Source organism: Branchiostoma belcheri, unplaced genomic scaffold (genome assembly GCF_001625305.1).
Source record: "Branchiostoma belcheri isolate BF01 breed outbred unplaced genomic scaffold, Haploidv18h27 scaffold39, whole genome shotgun sequence".
In the NCBI taxonomy this organism is placed as follows: Eukaryota; Metazoa; Chordata; class Leptocardii; order Amphioxiformes; family Branchiostomatidae; genus Branchiostoma; species Branchiostoma belcheri.
Genome location: NW_017804009.1, coordinates 2577190 through 2598557, shown reverse-complemented (window position 1 = coordinate 2598557; position 21368 = coordinate 2577190). Strand labels below are relative to the sequence as shown.

General features: G+C 39.3%; 1 protein-coding gene across 2 annotated transcripts in view; it reads left to right on the top strand.

Moving 5' to 3' along the window:
* The first annotated feature begins 263 nt into the window (after positions 1 to 263).
* LOC109476804 (metabotropic glutamate receptor 3-like) overlaps positions 264 to 21368 on the top strand; it is a 33588-nt gene continuing 12483 nt past the window's right edge. For both annotated transcript variants that reach the window (XM_019777826.1, XM_019777827.1), the window contains exons 1-3: positions 264 to 1081; positions 7518 to 7649; positions 20977 to 21109. In XM_019777826.1, the coding sequence (XP_019633385.1) occupies positions 816 to 1081; positions 7518 to 7649; positions 20977 to 21109 (531 nt within the window). In that variant the 5' untranslated portion in view covers positions 264 to 815. The remainder of the gene's footprint in view (positions 1082 to 7517; positions 7650 to 20976; positions 21110 to 21368) is intronic.

Genomic DNA, 21368 nt, shown 5'->3' with positions numbered 1-21368 from the left:
ACATTTGGATTTATGAGCACGTAAAATTCGAGAAATGTTGGGATGAACAGCTCTACAAAACGCCGCTTCTTGGACTTCAATACGACATTCGCCTTCAAGACCATCTGCCTAAAACAACAACCACCAGGAACTGAGAAATTGTAAAATTTAGGAAATCCTGAGAAAAACAGATCTACAAGAAGCCGCTACTTGGACTTCAAGATGACATTGGAGTTTTAGCCAGCCATGTTTACAACTGGATTGAGAGTTCGTAAAATTCAGGAAATGTTGAGATAAACAGATCTACAGGAAGCCGCTACTTGAACTTCAAGACGACACTGAAGTTTTAGCCTCCAATATTCACAACTGACAAGTTAGCAAGTTACCGACCGTCACAGCCGATGTGATTAATGTTCACACTGGGAGAAAGGCTATGCGTGTTGCTGCAGTCGCTACCGTACGAATTTTTGATATGAACGTAAAATAGGCTATTTTTATCTACGCACCGTGTCATCTGTCCTCATCTATGCGTGTATCTCACTTCCTACTGCCGGTAGACTCAGTTCAGTAGGCTCTATCAGAGCCATTGCGGAGAGACAGGTTTCTCCGAGTAGACATAATTATTGACCTTTTCTGATCAGAACCTCCGTCTGAATGATCGGATCTGGGCGGCAGCTGCCAAAAACGTGACTGTTAGTCCCGACTCCGTGCTATTCCACCAGGCGGATTAATTAGGTATTTCTGTGAGGGATCACTCGTACCACCCCCGGTGAACAGAGGGGAAACACGCCTTCGACACGTTCGCCTGTTCCCGGTAGGTTCTCGAAGGTGTTACGATGGAGAGGCAGCTCGTACTGATCGTGTTCTTGCTCTCGGTTCTCGGCGCGGGGTCCGTGGGACTCTTCCGCTACCACCGGGCGATCCTTCCCGGTAAAGGCGACCCGGATAGCACGTATGCCGAGCTGAAGGGAGACCTGACCATCGGCGGGCTGTTTCCCGTGCACAACAAGGGACAGGGAGGCAAGCCTTGCGGTAAACTAAACTCCGATCGCGGGATTCAGAGACTGGAGGCAATGCTTTACGCCATTAAGGAGATTAATAGGTAAGTACGGCCTCTTTCTTTAACCTAATCGATCTTAAATACACTATTATATATGCCAGGCATCATGTTGTCATTTTTCTTATATTGGAGCCACATAAATTTTAAGAACATACTGATATGCTTGTCTTCTTTCGGCAAGACGAACATTTCCTCGAACACCCATAGCATGTGCTGTTAATGCTAAATAATAATAATAATAATAATAATAATAATAATAATAATAATAATAATAATAATAATAATAATAATAATAATAATAATAATAATAATAATAATAATAATAATAATAATAATAATAATAATAAATAATAATAAATAATAATAATAATAATAATAATAATAAAAAGCGTGGCTGTATCAGGACGTCACAAAATCACATTACATACATGTATCTTGAAGACTTACAGCATGTGTGAATGTTACAATATAATACCCCTGCCCTGTAGTGCAATGAATGACAACCCACCGTGGCTGTTGCATTTTACATGAGAGAACATGCCCCAGTTTTGTCATAAAATCCCTCGGACAAAACTGATGCCTGCAAAGACAGCTCAACTGTTTATCTTATTCCCATCTGTGTTTCTGAATCTGGGAGCAGTAACTATAGATTGACCTCATATAGTCATACGCACTTTGCTTGCGGTTGGTATGCGCCGTGCATGTAAGCAAGCAAATGTAGCTCTGTCTAACGAACTAAAAGACTTCTGATTGTGAATTGAGCGTATTCTTCTAATGAGATGGCTTCTTGCGTAGGTGCTGAGTGTCAAATGCAATTTCAGGGCAACAAAGCAAAAAAAATATTCTGGATTAGAAAATCTCTCTCATATTGACATGTACTGCCATTCCTTAACACATTTACATACTTTTATACTATAATAGTCCCGAAATCAGTTGCATCGTCTCTTCATTCTTTTGGTACCACCCATAAATACCACCCATAAATAGCTAGGACCAGCCTACGATACAAATCAAGCAACAGTTTTTCCACCAGTGACATCGCATTTTTTTGCCTCAGAAATATCAATATGCTATGCCATAGGCTTGATCCAACTTACTACATTAAAAGAATGACCCAAAAATTGACTTTGAAAATCCAATTTTGCTGTGCTGGATTCCTTTAAGAATATACACGATTAGAGCCAGTGCTAGCACAATGTAACCCTCTCTGCTTCTGCCTGTATATCAACGACTAGAATACCAAACAGAGCCTTTATTGAACATGTTTTGTTAAAGATTACTCAGGCTTTGTCCATTTGTACCCACAGGGGTGGAAGAAAACAATTACAATCGATGTTTAGATCTTGTGTATTGACAGTTGGCAGGTTAAATGTTTCCTCAACACAAAGGCTTCTATAGGCCGCCCATGGCATATCAGATTATGTACAGTTCTAGGGGCCCTGATTTATAAGTAACTTTTGTCATTTTCCTAGTTCATTTCGCCAGTAAAGCTGGGTCGTATCGAGTGTTCTGTCTGTGAAAGCATTTCAAGCTGTGATTGCGACCTTAATAAAGTCTCCCAACCCATTTATTTTTCAAAGAGTTGGACAATTCATCTCCCACTGCCTCCTGAGAAGAAGTCAAACCCCCTAATAGCATGGTAAGAATAGTAGAATAGAATAGAATAGAATAGAATAGAATAGAATAGAAGAGCAGTTATTCACTGTTTATCCTGTATACCTACGTTATTAGATATAAGTAGAGATAGTAGATTGAATAAGTAGATCGTATACGCAAAACTTCATGTTAGCATATAGTTTCATATCACTACATTCTGTAGTCATTGTTTTTGTCAACGTCTGTTTGCAATTAGCCCTCGGGCATGAACTTGCAATAAACAACTCAATAACCTGCACAAGGCATTTCCACAACTCATTTATGCCAGCACTGTAGGTACTAGTTTGAAAACGACCCAGTTTCTGCTACACCGTTTTTTCCAGTTCGCGAGGTTCTGGCCTAATTGCACGGCTCATTAAATGTGTGTCAATAAAAAAGTACATTTGACAAGTCTAGTAAAAGGAGCCGAAGAAGAGGAATTCCAGGCATTGTTAGTGAAAAAAAACAAACAAACAAACAAGAAGGCTAAATTTGCGAAGCAAATGCACAATGATTACCTCCATATGGTCTAGCATATTTATGTTGCTGGACTCCAGGAAGAATAGTATGGAGTTTACCATACTAATGGAGATCTCAATAAACAAACAAACAAACAAACAACTGCTCTGTTTATTCTTACTCAAACTCATTTATGCATATATGGAGACCAGCCCCTCCAACTCAGTCCTGCCACTTGCTACATAATGTATTCTAACATCACAGTTACCATGGTGACAGCCGTCTGGTTCAGGTCATTAACTATTTATTTGTAACGAAAGAATGAAGACACGGAGAAAAACAATGTTTCCTTCTGTGAAGGTAAACATGAAGATACACCTATTTTGATGACAATTAAAAATGAAGCTTCCACGACACAGTATACATTTTTACGTATTGTAGCAGGGTTCTTTCTTACATGTCAAATTCCCAAGCTAATACCTATCAAGCGGTTGTACTCATCCCCTACGTGATATAGAAATACCAGGCGCTTCGCAACATCTATCTATGTCATGTTCTGAAAAACCGGTCTGCCACCTTTGGAAGTCCCTCTAATACAATTAAAATGGTGAAGTCAAGGTCTCCATCTATCTTACGCCGTACAAATTGATGAGATGCGTCAAGACAGTAATTGAAACATGTATCATCTTACAGGCTCAGGGAACGTCAACAAGTGAAATCCACCAGTTTGGGCAATGAAACATCAAAACTAACATACCATTGGGCCTGAAGTAAAACCATGGTTTAAACATGGCTTAAACAGTAAAAATGTTCCATGTCTTAATTTTTTAAAATTAATAGTTGTTGTTTAATGTCGTTATATTGCTTTTTACATCAAGTGATATACACAAGCCAATTTGAGCGATGAAACATTTAAACTAACATACAGTACCATTAACTTTGAAGTAAAATCAGGGTTTAATAGACATAGTTTAAACGCAACGTTCCATGTCCTGAATATCTTTTATTGATATATGATAGCTGTTGTTTAATGGTGTTTTTGCTTTTCACTGTAAGGGATTTACACATTCCAGTTTGAGCAATGAAACATCAAGGCTAAGAGACCATTTGGCCTGGAGTAAACGTAAGATAAAATCATGGTTAATACAACATGGTTCAAACACTATGTGTCATGTCTGAAATCTTTTATTAATACATTGTAGCTCAGTTGTTAAATGTTGTTATTACTTTTAATATAAAAACAAAGCTATTGTTTAACTATGTAATGTGTATTATGTATCTGATGTAAACTAGCAGGATATTTCAGACACTCATCAATAATGTATGTCTTTTTATCTTTCTCATCTTTTGTACTTGATTGTAAATTGTTTGATATTGAACGTGACACACTATTTAGAACAATCCACTTAGACAAACTGTATAAATGTAGAACAAAGAAAGAGGTATTCAGTCATCTCATGTCCACCAGTAATGACCATACAATAGAAAAACTTTGTGAGTTTATCTCCAATTGCTTTAAAAAGAGAGAAGAAATCCTTAAGGCTTAGTTTAGTTTATTCTCTGACTAGTAGTTGTTAAGACGTTACGTCATTCTGTTATTCTGTTATCCTTGTATCTTATGTATCATGTTACTCAGAATGATGTACGTGTAACATCACATTCTGATGTATGCATTTAGCCCCATGGGCATGAATATCGGTGAATATAATAAATTCATTCTCCACATAAATATTGTGTTTCTCCTCGAAGCTTGTATATTCATTGGCAGCAGCATTATTTGTGCTGGTTCGGCCGCATAAAAAAAATAAAAACAGCAACAAGAAAGGTAACATTTTCAAAGCAAATGCATAAGGCTTACCTTCACATAGTGTAGCCTAACAAACTACTGCTCAGTTTATCCTTACTGAAAGACATTCCCATATATGGTGACACCAGTCTAACTCTAATGTAATCCAACACCACACGATGTCTGCTACATCACCAGTTACCATGGTTACAGCCGTCTGGTCCAGGGTATTGACCTTGTGTTTTTTGGATCAGAAAAAGAAACAGAGCAAAAATAATATGATTTCCTTTTGCGAAGGTAAACATAATAAATTGACAAACATTGCTATAAGCATGACAAGAAAATACACATACATGTATGTCTTCATATCTCAACGTTTCACACTTTGGTCTATCCATAAATTCAGATGGTAATATTGCATTGCTGGCAAATGTCGATTAATATAATATGCGTGATTTAATACACAGCAATCGTGGTTCTATCATAAATTGTCTTGGAGGCATAGTGTGGCTCATATAGCTGGAATCTTGCCACCGACTTACCATATTGGTCCAACTAGACAATATATGACCGTGCAACTTACGAACTACCCTTTTAATCCATATTTATTTATTTATTAAGCTTACAGAATAATCTGAGAGGAACTGGCAACAGGAACAATATACTCAAAGACTGACCACTCTAGGCAAATGATTAAAATATAAAAATAATAAGAATATGGAAACAATTACAAATGAAACAAATGTAACTAATGCCTAAGTAATAACAAAAATATGCAAGTGATAAAAACATAGAAAAAATTACAAATGTAACAAAACTGTAACTAATAACTAAAGTGACCTACATAATACTAAGCTAAAATTCAGATCATTAAATATATGTAAACGATTACAAATGAAAGAAAGCGTAACTAACAACGTAAATGATATCCATAAAGAATTTAAAACAGACATCGTTATATAGTTTAACAGTCAGTGCATCTACAGATAGTGGTCCATATACATGAGTTCTTGGTTAAGAAATTAATATTTTTTAAACAGATTGCAAGCTGGCATATGTACTGGCATATGAAATATGCAGCACTAATCTGTTGTACATCTCTGACAGCAGGTGACGACTGAATGGCTCGTTTGCTTCAGTTGTTCGGTATGGCTCCATGGCACACTCATGTTACCATGATGTAAAATGGATGTGGCAATCACTGTAATGTGAGTTTGATTGTCTACAGTGACACACGCTACAAAGCCACAAATCGGAGTGCAATCAATATAACCAAAAGGGGAGAAAAAAACTGAAAGAACTTCAGCACCTTCTGCTCAATGGAAACATCTCTCTATGGCAATCACTCGATATCTTTATTTGCAATCAGACACAGATTCATGTACAGATATATATTCATGCACAGATACAGATTCATGTACAGATATACAGATACAGATTTTCCGAGTAGGATGATCGTGTCAGTCCCTACACCTGAGTGAGGGTCACAGTTGGCACGGTGGCCTTCGCGTGGATTTGTTAAAGGTGGATAACAGGTTGCGAATCTGAGACCCACATACTATAAAGATAATTATCATGTATCAAGTTGATTTGTGTTGGTAGTAATCATAGTACGATGTTGACATTTATTTCAAGACAAAGAGTACACAAGGATCAACTTTTCAATCTTAGTTATTCCTAAGTTTTAATGTCTAGTCAAATATTCTTTTTTTCATAATATACAAGTGGCGGCAACAAAATAAGTTGTTTACAACATCACTTATATTATTATCATGTAAGTTGATTTGTTTTTTTGTTTGTTCGTAGTAATCATATAACGATGTTAAAATTTATTTCAAAACAAAGAGTACACAAGGATCAAATTTTTTATCTTATTTATGTGTTTTGATGTGTAGTCAAATATTCTTATTTAATAATGTACAAGTGGCGGCAACAAAACAAATTGTGTACAGCATCACTGGAAGAAACTGTAGAAACTGGGTTGTTGTCAAACAAGTACCTACAGTGCTGGCATGAATGGGTTGTGGCAATGCCTTCTGCGGGTTATTGAGGTCGCAATCACAGCTTGAAACGCTTTCACAGACAGAACAGTACTCGATACGACCCAGCTTTAGTGGCGAAATGAACTAGGAAAATGACAAAAGTTACTTATAAATCAGGGCCCCTAGAAAAGTACATAATCTGATATGCCGTGGGCTGCCTATAGAAGCCTTTGTGTTGAGGAAGCATTTAACATGCGAACTGTTTTTCCTGTCATCTGTTGTAGGTATTGATTGTCTTCCCTGAATAAAACAAGAATTCGGAGATCTCATACCTCCATGAAATATATGAGTTTTTGTAAATGTTTTTACACAGTACACTACACTACAGTACAGAACAAAATAACACAGCTTTTTGTTTTCAAACACACAGTAGCACCTTTGGCCTGAAATAGGTCAGGCTGTAATAGATATGGTCAACTGAACCTATTCCTGTAGCCTATTCCAGAGGGATAGGCTACACACACACACACGAACACACACACACACAGACGCGCCATATTTCATGGAGGTAAAAATGGTATAACAAAGAACTAAAACACTGTCTTTGTTTCTGCAGCAATACGTCTCTGTTACCAGGCATCACACTGGGAGCACACATACTAGACACGTGCGCTAGAGACACGTACGCACTGGAACAGTCTCTGGAGTTCGTCAGAAACTCGCTCACGAACATCGATATCTACAACGGGTGAGTACGGCTGACACTATTATTTCTATTGTTTTTTCTATATTTTTATTCAAGAAATATGAAATAATTCAAGTAAAGAGAAACATGGCAAACAATAAACTACATAAAAATCAAAGACACGTTCAGTCATGCTACAACAAAATGTAAGAACCAAAAATACCACAAAGGCACTGATTCTTGGTTCAGATAAATGTAGTTGAATGATATCAAATGTAACTCATTTTAACTTATAAATAGTGCAAATGTGCCTCTTCAGCCATTTTGACTTTTGTGAAAACTGTTCAGTAACAAAGCAAATGCATAATGTTTACCTTTACATGGCCTTGCCTAACGAACTACTGTTTTGTTTGTTACTCATACACATTCATAATATATGGTGAGTAGCCCCTCCAGCTCTGCCATGCTACACAACACCATAGGATACGGTGTCTGCTACAGCACCAGTTACCACGGTGACAGAGGTCTGGTCCAGGTCATTGACCTTATTTGCTTGGGGAAGAAAAAGAGGAAGACGAAACAGAGCAAAAACAATATGCTTTCCTTCTGCGAAGGTGAACATAATAATTGTGTCACACTTAACTTGTTTTGCCTCATTCTACATACATCACTATTTGCACCCAAGAGCTGATGTAATTACCCAGCTAGTTTAAGCCCTCATCTTGGAGTTTCTTCATATCTCTTTGACATTCACCAGTCGTCATTAGACACATAAAAGCAGTATGCAAAAGTGCCCATAAAGTGAGATGGTATTCAACAAGATACAGAAGTGTAGAGCTCCGCATGAGTGCTGGTACTGTAGATATGCTCTAGCGACCGACCTTGTAGAAGCAGATGTAGAGGTAGATATGCACGTTTTCAACGTGTATGTTGTTATCTTATCTTAAACACCGATAGTGCAGCAGTAACTTAAGAACATCTAGTAACGAATGCATATACATCACGTACAACACATCCAGCCTTGACAAAGTTCACATATTTAAAGATAAAACGAAAATAGAAATGTTCTCACCTAGAGCTTTCAACCAGTCACTCTGGTCTTCCTCAGTAGATTGACCCAGTGACGTGTCACGTGGCTTCTCCGAAGTGTGGCGTCAACACTAGGTCAAAGGTATCTGGTAGATGATGTCGGCCCCCGTCGCGCTTGTCATTAGACACATAAACGCAGTATGCAAATGTGCCCATAAAGTGAGAAGGTATTCAACAAGATACAGAAGTGTAGAGCTCCACATGAGTGCCGGTACTGTAGATATGCTCTAGCGACCGACCTTGTAGAAGCAGATGTAGCGGTAGATATGCAAGTTTTCAATGTGTATGTTGCTGTCTTATCTAAAACACCGATAGTGCAGCAGTAACTTAAGAAAATCCAGTAACGAATGCAAATACATCACGTACAACACATCCGGTCCTGACGAAGTGCACATATTTAAAGATAAAACATTTTTTCCAACACAAAAGGTAAATGTTATCAACTAAAGCTTTCGACAATTCACTCTGGTCTTTCTCAGTAGACTGACGTGTCACGTGGCTTCTCTGAAGTGTGGCTCAAACACTAGGTCAAAGGTATCTGGTAGACGATGTCGGCCCCCGTCGCGGTTGTTATTAGACACATAAACGCAGTAAGCAAAAGTACCCATAAATTGAGATAATATTTAACAAGATACAGAAGTGTGAGCTCCACATGAGTGCCGGTACTGTAGATATGCTCTACCGACCGACATTGTAGAAGTAGATGTGGCGGTAGATATGCACATTTTCAATGTCGTTATCTTATCTAAAACACAAACAAACTCACAAAATCCAGTACCGAATGCAAATACATCAGATATAGCACATCCGGGCTTAACAAAAGGAAAGGAAAAAGGAAAGGTCTCCCATGCTTCTTATGCAGAGCGTAGGGCGTATTTTATGCTTAACAAAGTTTACATACAATATGTGCTACATAATTATATGGATGACATCTCCACGGGCATGAATTTTCGGCCAAAAAGTGTTCACTGTAAAGCTTACAAAGCAGCTGCAAAATGAGAAAATATATGCCGTTAATTGCGAAAAATAGTTGAAAACGATACTAATGTCGTACAATGCCAAAATCACTTCCAAAACTAGAGAAATAACATTTACAAAGCAAATGCATAATGTTTACTTTCGGACACGGTCTGCTCTGTTAATTCTTACTCAAGCACATTCACATACATGTACTACTAGTTTATGGTGACAAGAGCAGAGCAGACCATGAAAATGCAACATGGTGACAGATGTCAACAAATCTTGTCATTGGTCAGGTCATTGGTCACTGTTTGGAGAAGAAGAAGAAACTGAGCGAACATAATATTTTTTCCTTAGGTAAACATAATGAAAAGAGGAAAATGTGAAGAAATGAAAACGAAGAGTCTATTATTTGCCATATCGTACTCTGTGTGTTCAGTCATTTGTTCAACCACGTAAGATTTATAGTGAAGTCAACTTTTTCTCGGACAAACTTTTGTTATTTGCATGCTCTCATCAATTTTGGGTTCCCAGAGGATGTCATCCATATAATAAGATCTACATGGCCTATGCCTCTCCTTGCACTTGTGGGCGAGGTGTCGCAAGGACCTGTTGTGAAAAAAAATGAGGACCGTGGCAAGTGTGTTGGCCTCACGTCAGCAAATGTGAAGTAATGTCACTCGTAGTGCAGTCGCGCGAGGAATGGTATAAGCGGGGTTATGCAACTGCACTCTATCATACTGATATGAAAACGAATCAGCAAACCAACCACGTATATAGAACCTTGATGTTTTCATCATTCTGTACATACAACCTAAACGCTCCTCAGAAAAGTACTCAAGTCATAGAACTCAACCAGCTTCAACAGTCAGACCATGTTGATTTCAAATTGATTATCACTGCACGAAATGGCCTCGGATTATAGCAAATCCTGAAGATCCGAAATCGTGCATCATGACGGATACGTGGCAAATCCGGAGAAATCCGCAATTCTTGCTCGAATACGAAGTAGCACTGCAGATCCGACAATTCCGGCACCGTATACGTCCGGATCTTTAAGAAATCACAGATACAAATTTGATATTCGCAAGGAACCTTCTTTCTCGGATATGTTATAAGTTCGGTTTTTGGGGGAGTCTGGAGTTGCCTCGGATCCTGACAGATACAATAAATACCCATCATGGCGTCATATGTACTACCACAGATTTCAGCAAATCCGCCTGCCGGGCATTTAACGGATTCTAAAATAACCCACAGGGCACTGCTGCTTTGGACTCTCCCGCAGATTCCGAACAAAATAACAGAAGCGGGATTTCGCGGATCTCACTTCCGCAGATCTGAACAAGATACCAGAAGCTTCCACAAATCCGAAAGTAATTTGCAGCAACGGGATTTTGCGGATCTCAGAATTTCGTACTGCTATGGATTCCTGGTCCCACAGATCCGATAAAGGTACCAAAAGCAGAATTTTACGGATCACGGTTCCGTAGATCCGAAAAAAGATACCGGAAGCGGGATTTTACGGATCACGGTTCTGCAGATCCGAAAACGATACCAGAAGCGTGATTTTGCGGATCTATCTTCCACAGAACCGAAAGAGATACCAGAAACGCAGAGATTTTTGTGAATTTCGCACTTGACTGACTCTTACTATGGATTCGCATGGATTCCAAGTTTCACAGATCCGAAAAAGATACTAGTACCAGATGCAGATTCGCTTCCACAGATCCCAACAGATCCCACTTGGCATTCATATGAACTCATATGGATTACGAATCCGCAGATCCGAAAAAGATACCAGAAGAGGAATTTTTCTGATCTCGCTTGCACGAAATCTGGAATTTACCAAACTTATATAGCATGGGTAATTAATAATAATACTATCTTTCCGAGTTATATTATACAATCTGCATCCCTTATAAATCGGGTACCTAACACGTACATGTAACTTTCTTGAGGAAGGCAATGAAAAGAAGCAAAGTCTAAATGATACCTCTGATTGGCCAGCTAGCGTACGCATGCGTACCGTGTTGGCGGTTAGAATGAAAACCGTTCGAAGCAGGGGAATACTAGAGAGAAATCAGGCGTTTGTATCGCTTTTTTTCGTGAGACCATGATGACATAACTAGTCTACCATGATCGGCCGTCGAGTTTGGACAGGATTGAGAGTGTTTGGACAGGAGGGGGATGTGATGTCAATTCAAACGCACAGAATAGTGACGTTGGTAGCAAACTTCGGCGCCCCCTCCCCCTTGCACGGCGGCCCTGCACACTTGATCCAACACATCGAGCGTTTGGTAAGTTCAGTTATCGTACCTATTTGGTTATTGATATGTCGCTGCCAGAAACCTTATAAAATGTCTCTAACTAACCTGCCCCCTTATAGATGAAAGGCTTTTAGGGGCTTGTCTTTGTAGGGTAGCAACTTGTTCATACTTTCTAACGGTGAAATTATAGGCATTGGTGCCGGGCCAATCTCGTCTTGACAAAAATAGGGAGCAGTTTAAAAAAAGTGTTCAGTATTTTCATTGTATTTAGGTATAGTCGATTTGTCAATTCCTTTATTTTATGTCTGGTGGAAATTTTGATCAAGTTATATGTTACTTTTTGTCCATTGAAGATGCCCAAGCTGTTTTCTGACAAATGTAATTTGCAAATAGCAGGGAGTACTACGGGCGGAGCCTCCTCATCCCGAAGACGTTATAAAGGCATGGGACACGTTTTGTCACCTGTGTATTCTTTTACCTTTTTATACCTCCAGGATGTATGTGACAAGGTTTTGCTAGTCTGTCTTATGATGTATTAAATGATCAATGGCCTTTTTTGCCAACAGAAACTGGTTCATCGCCTTGAAGGTGAAGAAACCATACAGTAATATAAGCGGCTCAAGTCAAGCTGCAGCGCATACTGAGTCCGGAGTACATGTCACCAGACGAGTCAGTTTATGATGAAATGGAAATCTTTTTTTTTACTAAGGCCATTCTTTGGCTGCCCAAATCTACAACATACAAAAGTGAGCTGGACCCACAATATGAAACTTCATACTAAAGTGAACAGGTAAAACGGCAGTGAACAAAGAGGGTACCTGGCCCAGTGACCCTTCTGCCACTTCGAAGTCTAAAAATCCCATCTTAGAGTTAAATGAATGGATTTCTAAATGTTAACTTAGATTTAGTATTATTTCTGGTGAATTTTCTGAGGCCAGTGAAACTCTGTTTTCCATGATTTGTGTACGAATATGTACCCCATGTTCACTCTTTGGGGGTAACTTTTCAGTGGACAGAAATGTTTGTTACAGTTTTTGTTAGTTCACTATGATTTGTGTATGGATATGTACCCCAAGTGTAAAGGCATAGCACACTATTTTAGGGTAACTTTGGGCAGAAATGTTTATTACAGCTTTTGTTTGTTTACTATGACCTCAAGTGTAAAGGCATAGCTTACTGTTAGGGTGTAACGTTGGACAGAAATGTTTATTACAGTTTTTGTTTGTTTACTATGACCTCAAGTGTAAAGGCATAGCTTACTGTTAGGGTGTAACGTTGGACAGAAATGTTTATTACAGTTTTTGTTTGTTTACTATGACCTCAAGTGTAAAGGCATAGCTCACTGTTAGGGGTTAACGTTGGACAGAAATGTTTGTTACAGTTTTTGTAAGTGGTAACTATGTACCCCAAATATAAGCACTTAGGAGTGGTAATTGAACACGATATGTTTCAGGCAAAACTGTGTATTGATGATAAACTATTTAGTTGCAGGAGCTCCTATTAAGCCAGTACGTATCCGAATGTATCCTGAATGGGAATATGGTAAAGGTATTAAAGTTCAAATCCTGAGGTACGCATTTGTCAGGGGTCATTTCTGTACGAATCCCGGGCAAATCCGAGCGTCTTCTGTGTGGGATATATACTATAAGAATCCCGTTTTTCGGATTTGTACGGAATAGGTTCCGGATAGCAGTAACCGATGTTTCGGATTTTCTGGCGGATTCCATTCTGATCCGTCAGTATCCGCTTGTATCTGTCAGCAATTCCGGAAAATCCCGGTACGCATCTGCCAAGATCCAAATTCTTTTCTGTGCGTATCCTGGCAAAATCCGAACGTATTCCGTGTGGAATATTTACTACAAGGATCCCGTTTTTCGGATTTGTACGGAATAGGTTCCGGATTGCAGTAACCGATTTTTCGGATTTTCTGGCGGATTCCATTCTGATCCGTCAGTATCCGCTTGTATCTGCGAAAAATACGGACAAATCCCGGTACGCATCTGCTAGGATCCGAGGCCATTTCGTGCAGTGTATATGGATGACATCCTCTGGGAACCCCGAAACTGATGCGAGCGTGCGAATAAAAAAATTTGGCCAAAACGTTGCCATCATTATGAAATCTACGTGGTCATGAAGGTTGAACAAGTGACAAAACAAACAGAGTATAATATGGCGAATAATAGACTATTCATGTTCATTTTCTTCTTTTCCTTTGGCAGCCTAGGACATTAGTATCGTTTTTAATTCTTTTTTTTAGTTTACAGCATATATTTTCTTATTTTGCAGCTGCCTTGTAGGATTTAAAGTATGGTCCAAAACTTTGCTAATTCAAACGTACGAAAATTCATGCGCGCGTGGATGTCATCCATATAATCAAATCAACATGGCCTCATCGTTCCCGAACAGTTTTCATCAAAAGCCAAAATTTCTAAAACGACACATTTGCTGCACAATTTTCACTCAAGAGCCGATGTACTTAACTAGCTAGTTTAAGCCCTCATCTTGGAGTTTTTGCATCCCTTTGACATTCACCAGTCATCATTACACACATAAAAGCGGAATGCAAAAGTGCCCATAAAGTGAGATGGTATTCAACAAGATACAGGAGCGTAATCATGCATAGTTATGAAGAGTTTCCACATGAGTGCTGGTACTTTAGACATGCTCTAACGACCGACCTTGTAGATGCAGATGCAGCGGTAGATATGCACGTTTTCAATGTACAAATCGTTATCTCATCTAAAACACCGATAGTGCAGCAGTAACTTAAGATAATTTAGTAGCTAATGTAAATACATCAGTCACAACAAATCCGGCCTTGACAAAGTTAAAAAAAAGTACAACTTTTGTTCCAACTCAAAAGGGAAATGTTCTCACCTAGAGCTTTCAACCGGTCACTCTGGTCTTCCTCAGAAGACTGACCCAGTGACGTGTCACGTGGCGTCTCTAAAGTGTGACGTCAACACTAGGTCAAAGGTATCTTGTAAACGATGTCGTCCCCCGTCGCGGTTGTATTTTAGTCCAGTGCCAGTGTACAGTATTCTTACAGTTTCCAATGAAAACAAGTATTCGGGTGACTCGATATAGATGTTTTGTGACATTTCTGAGTTGGCAGAACTCAGCCTTCAGTGCTTCAGAGAAGCCACGTGACAAGTCTCACTGGGTCAGTCTACTGAAGAAGACCAGAGTGACTGGTTGAAAGTTCCATGTGAGAACATTTGCCTTTTGTGTTGGAACAAAAGTTTTACCCTCATACATGTAACTAAAAACAAAGATATGGACTTTCATGATATTTCCAGCTATGCCGCTGGACTTATAGTAAAGTTCATACTACATTTGCGTAGCATATATTCTATTGGTATTCTAGAAATGTAATGTTTTTAACTTTAGATTTTAAAAACCTTGTGCTAAGTCCATGCAATTAGGCTTATTTCTGCGAGGTACAACATACTCTTTCTTACTTGCACTTGATTGTGAAATAAATTGATTTACGTCGATGAAGGTTAGACATCCAGGTAATACAATACGCCAAAAAGCAGTTACTCAAGCAACTGGATATGATTTTGAAAACGTCATCAAAATCATATCCAGTTGCTTGAGTAACTGCTTTTTGGCATATTGATTTAATAATACGTACAACGAACTGCTTGGAAAAGTTTGAAATTCCCTGAACGTTGCAAAGTGAAACTAGCTTCATACATCTTATTTCCTGAAAGACGTATGTATTTGACTTTGACCGATTTACCACTTGGCTGGTCTTTTATAATGGCCTTTCTATCATACATGTATATGCACGAACATTGAAACTCTCGACTGATTCGTGATCGTGCATTCAATTACTCGACGTTTGCCAGCCAAATATTTGAGCCTGCTGGTAGACACGGTATATTCTGAACTGTATGTACCAAGAGAAATCCATGCACGTACACGCACACCTTGGTGTCGGGAGGAAATTGCATGCTCCATTGTGTTGAGGCATTTTGGATTGGTTTTCATTTCTTGAACCCAATGGGCTGTAGCTATATGTACAATAAGAAGAACATGGTAAGATGGATAGCAGTTGATCTGTATGTAGGGGCTGCCTTGCCGTTTTGCGTTTAAACTACAATACGACATTAGTCACTCATATAGTACATTAAAAAAGACACTGGTCACCTACACTATAAACTAGCTACCCTAGTCACTCTTACCATACTACAAAGCAACACCAGGTACGAAAAGGTACTGCTGAAAAAGTTAAAGTTGAAGAGCATTCCCGCATTAAGTGGCGCATAGGGCGGCGCCCATCTCCGTTTTCAATTACCCTGGGCCACACAGTAGTGCAATCACTACAGCAGGGGGCTAGTCCACTGGCAGTGGTGTGTGTGTTTAACTCCCATACTCTTTCCCAAATGTTGAGTGCTACCGAGACACCTTTGGTATGACTAGGCCGGGGATCGAACTCACGACCTACCGAATGCAAGGCGAGCACTCTACCCACTTGGCCATTTCAAACCAGCTCTCAAAATGGGACCCCACACTACAAGCAACGGTAATGTCTTTTAGGGGCAATCTACAGATTCAAGAGTTAGTATTGTGGAACAAAGGCAACCTACCACCACAGCAGCTTCTGAAAACTGTATTCCGCTTTGTTCTGAACATAAGTTAACGACTATGAAATAAAGACTAAGCTTTAACTTTCAACACGGAATTGGGACTTGCCCAAATTTTCGGTCAACCGATAAGTTAACGATTCGGTCAACCGATAAGTTAACGACGTTTTTCTTTGATGTCACTGTTAATATAATCTTTCTTATTACTTGAGTACGGGCAGGGACATATGAAAAACAGCCTACAGACCTGGGTGTGATTTACTGGTAAAATAAAATAAAACAAATGAATGGACACTGGTCATTCACACTACAAAATGACACTGGTCACACCCAGGCAGCTTCTGACGACAGAAAAGTTTTGTATTTCGCAGTTGGTCTGACGTACGTGAAGCATTGACGTACTATTAAATTGCAGGTCATAATTCAGTGTCAACAAGTAGACGTGATCTTGTGTAGATTATAGTACAGTACGTCGCAGTAGACGACAACGTTGGCAGTAGACGACAAAGACGTTGGCAGTTTGAACAGTTTATTACAAATCTTATTGCAACATCGCTGACAGGGTGTGCAAGAAGGCAGAAATGTCAAGACCCTGTCATACAAACACGATTCTGGCCTACCGAACACCCCCCCCCAACCATGCATATGGTTAGGAGTCGATCGGCGCAAAGTCGGCTGGTGTTTGGTGAATTCGGCCACTCTTCTAGCCTGGGTACCATCCGGATTTTCGCTACGCAACGCTCGAAAAACGTAGCGAAAATCCGGATGGTACCCAGGCTACTACTCTTCGGCTGCGCCAGCCAACATTCGGGGGCTGGCCGGTTTTGGAGGTTAGTCGGATGGTTTGAGCATGGTTGACTGCGTTAAATTCGGCTGTATTTAAGTCAGCCAACATTCAGGAGTCTCGGCGTGCTTAGGGGTCAAATCTGACTCAAACTTAACTCAAATTCGTGTCGATTCGAACAGAAAGGAAGGTGTGACCTAAATCTGTTCATCAGAGTTCTCCCGAACGTCATTCGAAGTAGTTTTCGGGAACAGATTCGAGGGAAGTTCGTTAATGTGTGACTGGTGCTTCAGAGAAGCTTTGAAACTTTATTTGACCACTAGCTATAGCGGTTGGCCAAAGAATCCACCGCTAGTCTTCCTGGTATTCGTTCACAAATGTATATACAATATATATACATACAATACTTAAGAGAATCACTAGACAATATCTACAACGTATTTACAAAATTACAATTTATACAGTTATACAAAAACAGACAATCATGCTACAGAAGTGCCAGTGGAAATGTTAGTACAAACCGCTGTGAAAGAATCTAAAGATGTATAGAGAAGACGGATACGTGAGAAAGTTAGAGGTTTCCCCCTTTGGAACTCATTCATTGCCTGCTGAGATTGCACGTAGGCCAAGTGTTATATCTTTTCCCCTCCGCCCTTACACAGATGTATGTAGCCATCGAGGCAGAAGAGACAACTTTATACACACGCCTCCCAGAGAAATTTCCCAGTCGGACTGACTGCGCCAGTTTATAACAGCCAGTCGTGGGAACTGGGGCGAGGAAGAAAGGAAATGGAAACCTATTCACGGAGAGCTATCTTCACCATACACCGTGTGGCTGAAGATATAAAGGGAATACACATACCCAGTCATTCACATGTGCCATCCATCAGCTATAATGGGCTATACTATCATGAAAGTTCATCTGTGTTGGAAGTTATATGTTTAATGTTAAAGGCATAAAATGCAACTTCAGGACGGCAAAAATATTCTGGATTAAGAAATCTGTCTGATATTATCATTTACCACCATTTCTTATAAGATTGTCATCATCGTTTAATACTTGAAGTGAGGTGTCTCTTTATTTTGGGTACCACCAATAAATAGCTAGAACCATATGATACAAAACAAGCAACTGTTTTCTTCCGTCAGTAACATCACATTTTTGCCTCGCAGATATCAGTATTCTATGGGGTAGGATTGAGTCAACTTAGTGCATTAAAAGAATGACCAGAAAATTTACTTTGAAAATCCAGTTTATGTCGGCCCCCGTCGCGGTTTAGTGAAGGGTGATGGGTCCTGATGTAAAAAATAGCATCTTCCAATCCTCTCAGGAAGTAGTCTTGTTCAGTGCCTAGCATTCTTACTATTCTTACTCCAGAGAAACGGAATGTCCAGGTGACTCTATGTAGATGACTTGTGGAACTTCTGAACTGAACTGACCATATCGATTTGCATGCATAAGATTTGCGATTTGACTTTCCTTGGTAGACATACACATGGATTTCCTAGAATATATGCTTATCGTTGTGATCTGTATCTTCCTGGTAGACATACACATGGATTTCCTAGAATATATGCTTATCGTTGTGATCTGTATCTGCCTTCGACGTATACGTGACACGCCAGCTTTGCAGGCACGCGGTGCGAACGACTTGTTACACTCAATCTTTGCACATTTAACTGTAGGAGTCGTATAAAGATAATGATAATACCCCTACTGAACTTGTCAGCAACGACTTCCTGTCTACGATAGTTGTAGGAAAATAACGTGTTTTAAACACCTCAATTCCTGGTTGATAACCCAGATATTTGAAGGCATGACTACTGTTTCTTGCTGATTTAATGGTTGGTACGTCCACCAGTTACTATGTTAGTTTCCGTTGAAAACGAGTATGCATTATAATGCTGGTATATTATATATATACATATATTTATATATGTATTCGTATTACAAAATAAGTATTCGTATTGGAAAATGCAGCAAAGTTGAACTGTAGGCCATCCATGTAACGCAACTATACTATATATCAACCAGCCATGAAACTAAAAGATTGATATTCAGTGCCATTAACGTAACGTTTATTCTCCCAAGAAATACAAAAATCACCTGTAAAACTGCCTGCCCGGCACTAACCCGGCCATTGCTTTGATAGCCATTCTATATTTCCATCGCTGTGGTTTCCGTTATATGACCATATTCCCGTACTTTTACGATATTCTTTCGGCTCTTCTTGTAAATACAGAGGACATAAAGCAGTCCTAGTGGTTGTTAACAATGAAATCAAACCCCGTATATTGTGTGATCATACCGCGTCGTTTCCCTACATATAACCTCCTTGTAGTTCCCCCAACAGAAGGTATACATCACACATCGTTTCGCAATGTAACGATTTTTTCCCATGGACAAATGCTTTTGTAATATCATGTACTGATGTGACGAAGCGACGAAAGTTCAGACCTCAATTTCTCTTGCCATGCATCGAGGTATTATCTTGTAATGAGGTGATTCGAAACTCTATGGTATGACTCAGCCACAGACCGAAGCCGTAGTAATCTCTGGCCAGATGGTGCGGTTTGGCATGCTTGGCTTTTTACTGGCAATTTTTGCAAAAGTCAGCCTTACGAGCAACCGCGCATGCAAATTCTCAATTTATTGCATGATTGGAAATGAAACGAGCAACGAGGACCCTCTTGACTTCCGTTTTACAGACGGATTTTGGAGTGCAGCGGTTGAAATCGACGGATATCAATAAAATTGCTCCCTTACTTAACCACGAGACACTTTTACTACAAACAATTTTACTTCTAAATTCAAAGATCCCACGTATTATAGAAGGAGTGGGTAAATTTGTCTTCTACTGCTCAAAAAATCAAACCCTGCAAAACTAGTACTACCAATTTTGTAGAATGTAGGATAATGTTATAGTAGTGTTTTTAACATCATAATGATTGTATTTTTTCATGCATGTTGTTTGTACCTGAAATTAGCCCTCGGGCATATATTTTCAATAAGTTTAATATATTATCGTTCTATAATCCGGAAACGACAACAGATATGCGTTTTCCTGAGTATAACCATCTTTTCTCTGAATAACTAACATTACTTGTAATAACATATAGCCATCGCACATGGATTCACATACTAAATAAGATTTCAGTTTTAAAATAGCCAGGAAAAATGGATGTTTGATTTGGCGCAAGATTGTTGAGCGAATTCAAACGAAACATGCTATATATGAAAGGGACTAACTTCGTCCTCTTCTTACTCTGAGGCCATGTTGATTTGATTACATGGATAGCATCCTCTGGGAACCCCAAAGCTTTTGCGAGCGTGGGAATTAGAAAAAAAGTTTACCAAACAAACTTCTTTCATTGTGAAATCTAAATGGTCAAGAAGGTTCAACAAATCACAGCGTATGGTATGGCAAATAACAAACTCTCCATTTTCATTTCTACACATTTTCTTCCTTTCCTTTGGAATTGATTTTGGCATTCAGCGACATTTGTTCATTTTGCACCTATTTTGTACGATTTACAGTATGGTCGAAACCAAAAACTTTTTTTACATATGTAGTTTTTTTACTATAGATATATTTTAGTCTACCATCGCTATTTGCCATGACCTGTACTTAGTTCGCGATGAGCAAAAATGTACTATCAATGTCTTTCATTCATTAAACAGTTACATGTGTTTCCAGGTACTACTGTGACGATGGTTCCCAGGCGAAGATCACCAACATGCCGGCGGCCGTGACAGCTGTAGTCGGCGCCTCGGACAGCAGTGTGTCCGGCCAGGTCGCTAACCTTCTCCGGCTCTTCAGGATACCACAGGTGCTGCCAGCTTCGTTCAGTGTGGTTGACTGATATGTTTTAACTCTTTAGGCCACAGCAAGTAAATTTTATGGATGACATCCTCCGCAGACTCCAAATCTAATGCGAGAGGGCAAAAGAAAACAAGGCGGGCCCAAAAAAACAAAATTCCTATATTTTGAAATTTGGACATCATAAACCCTATTAAACAAGAAATGATACCTACATGGTGCTAACTTTACTGCCAACTATTACAACATCCATTTGTCACTAAAACAAC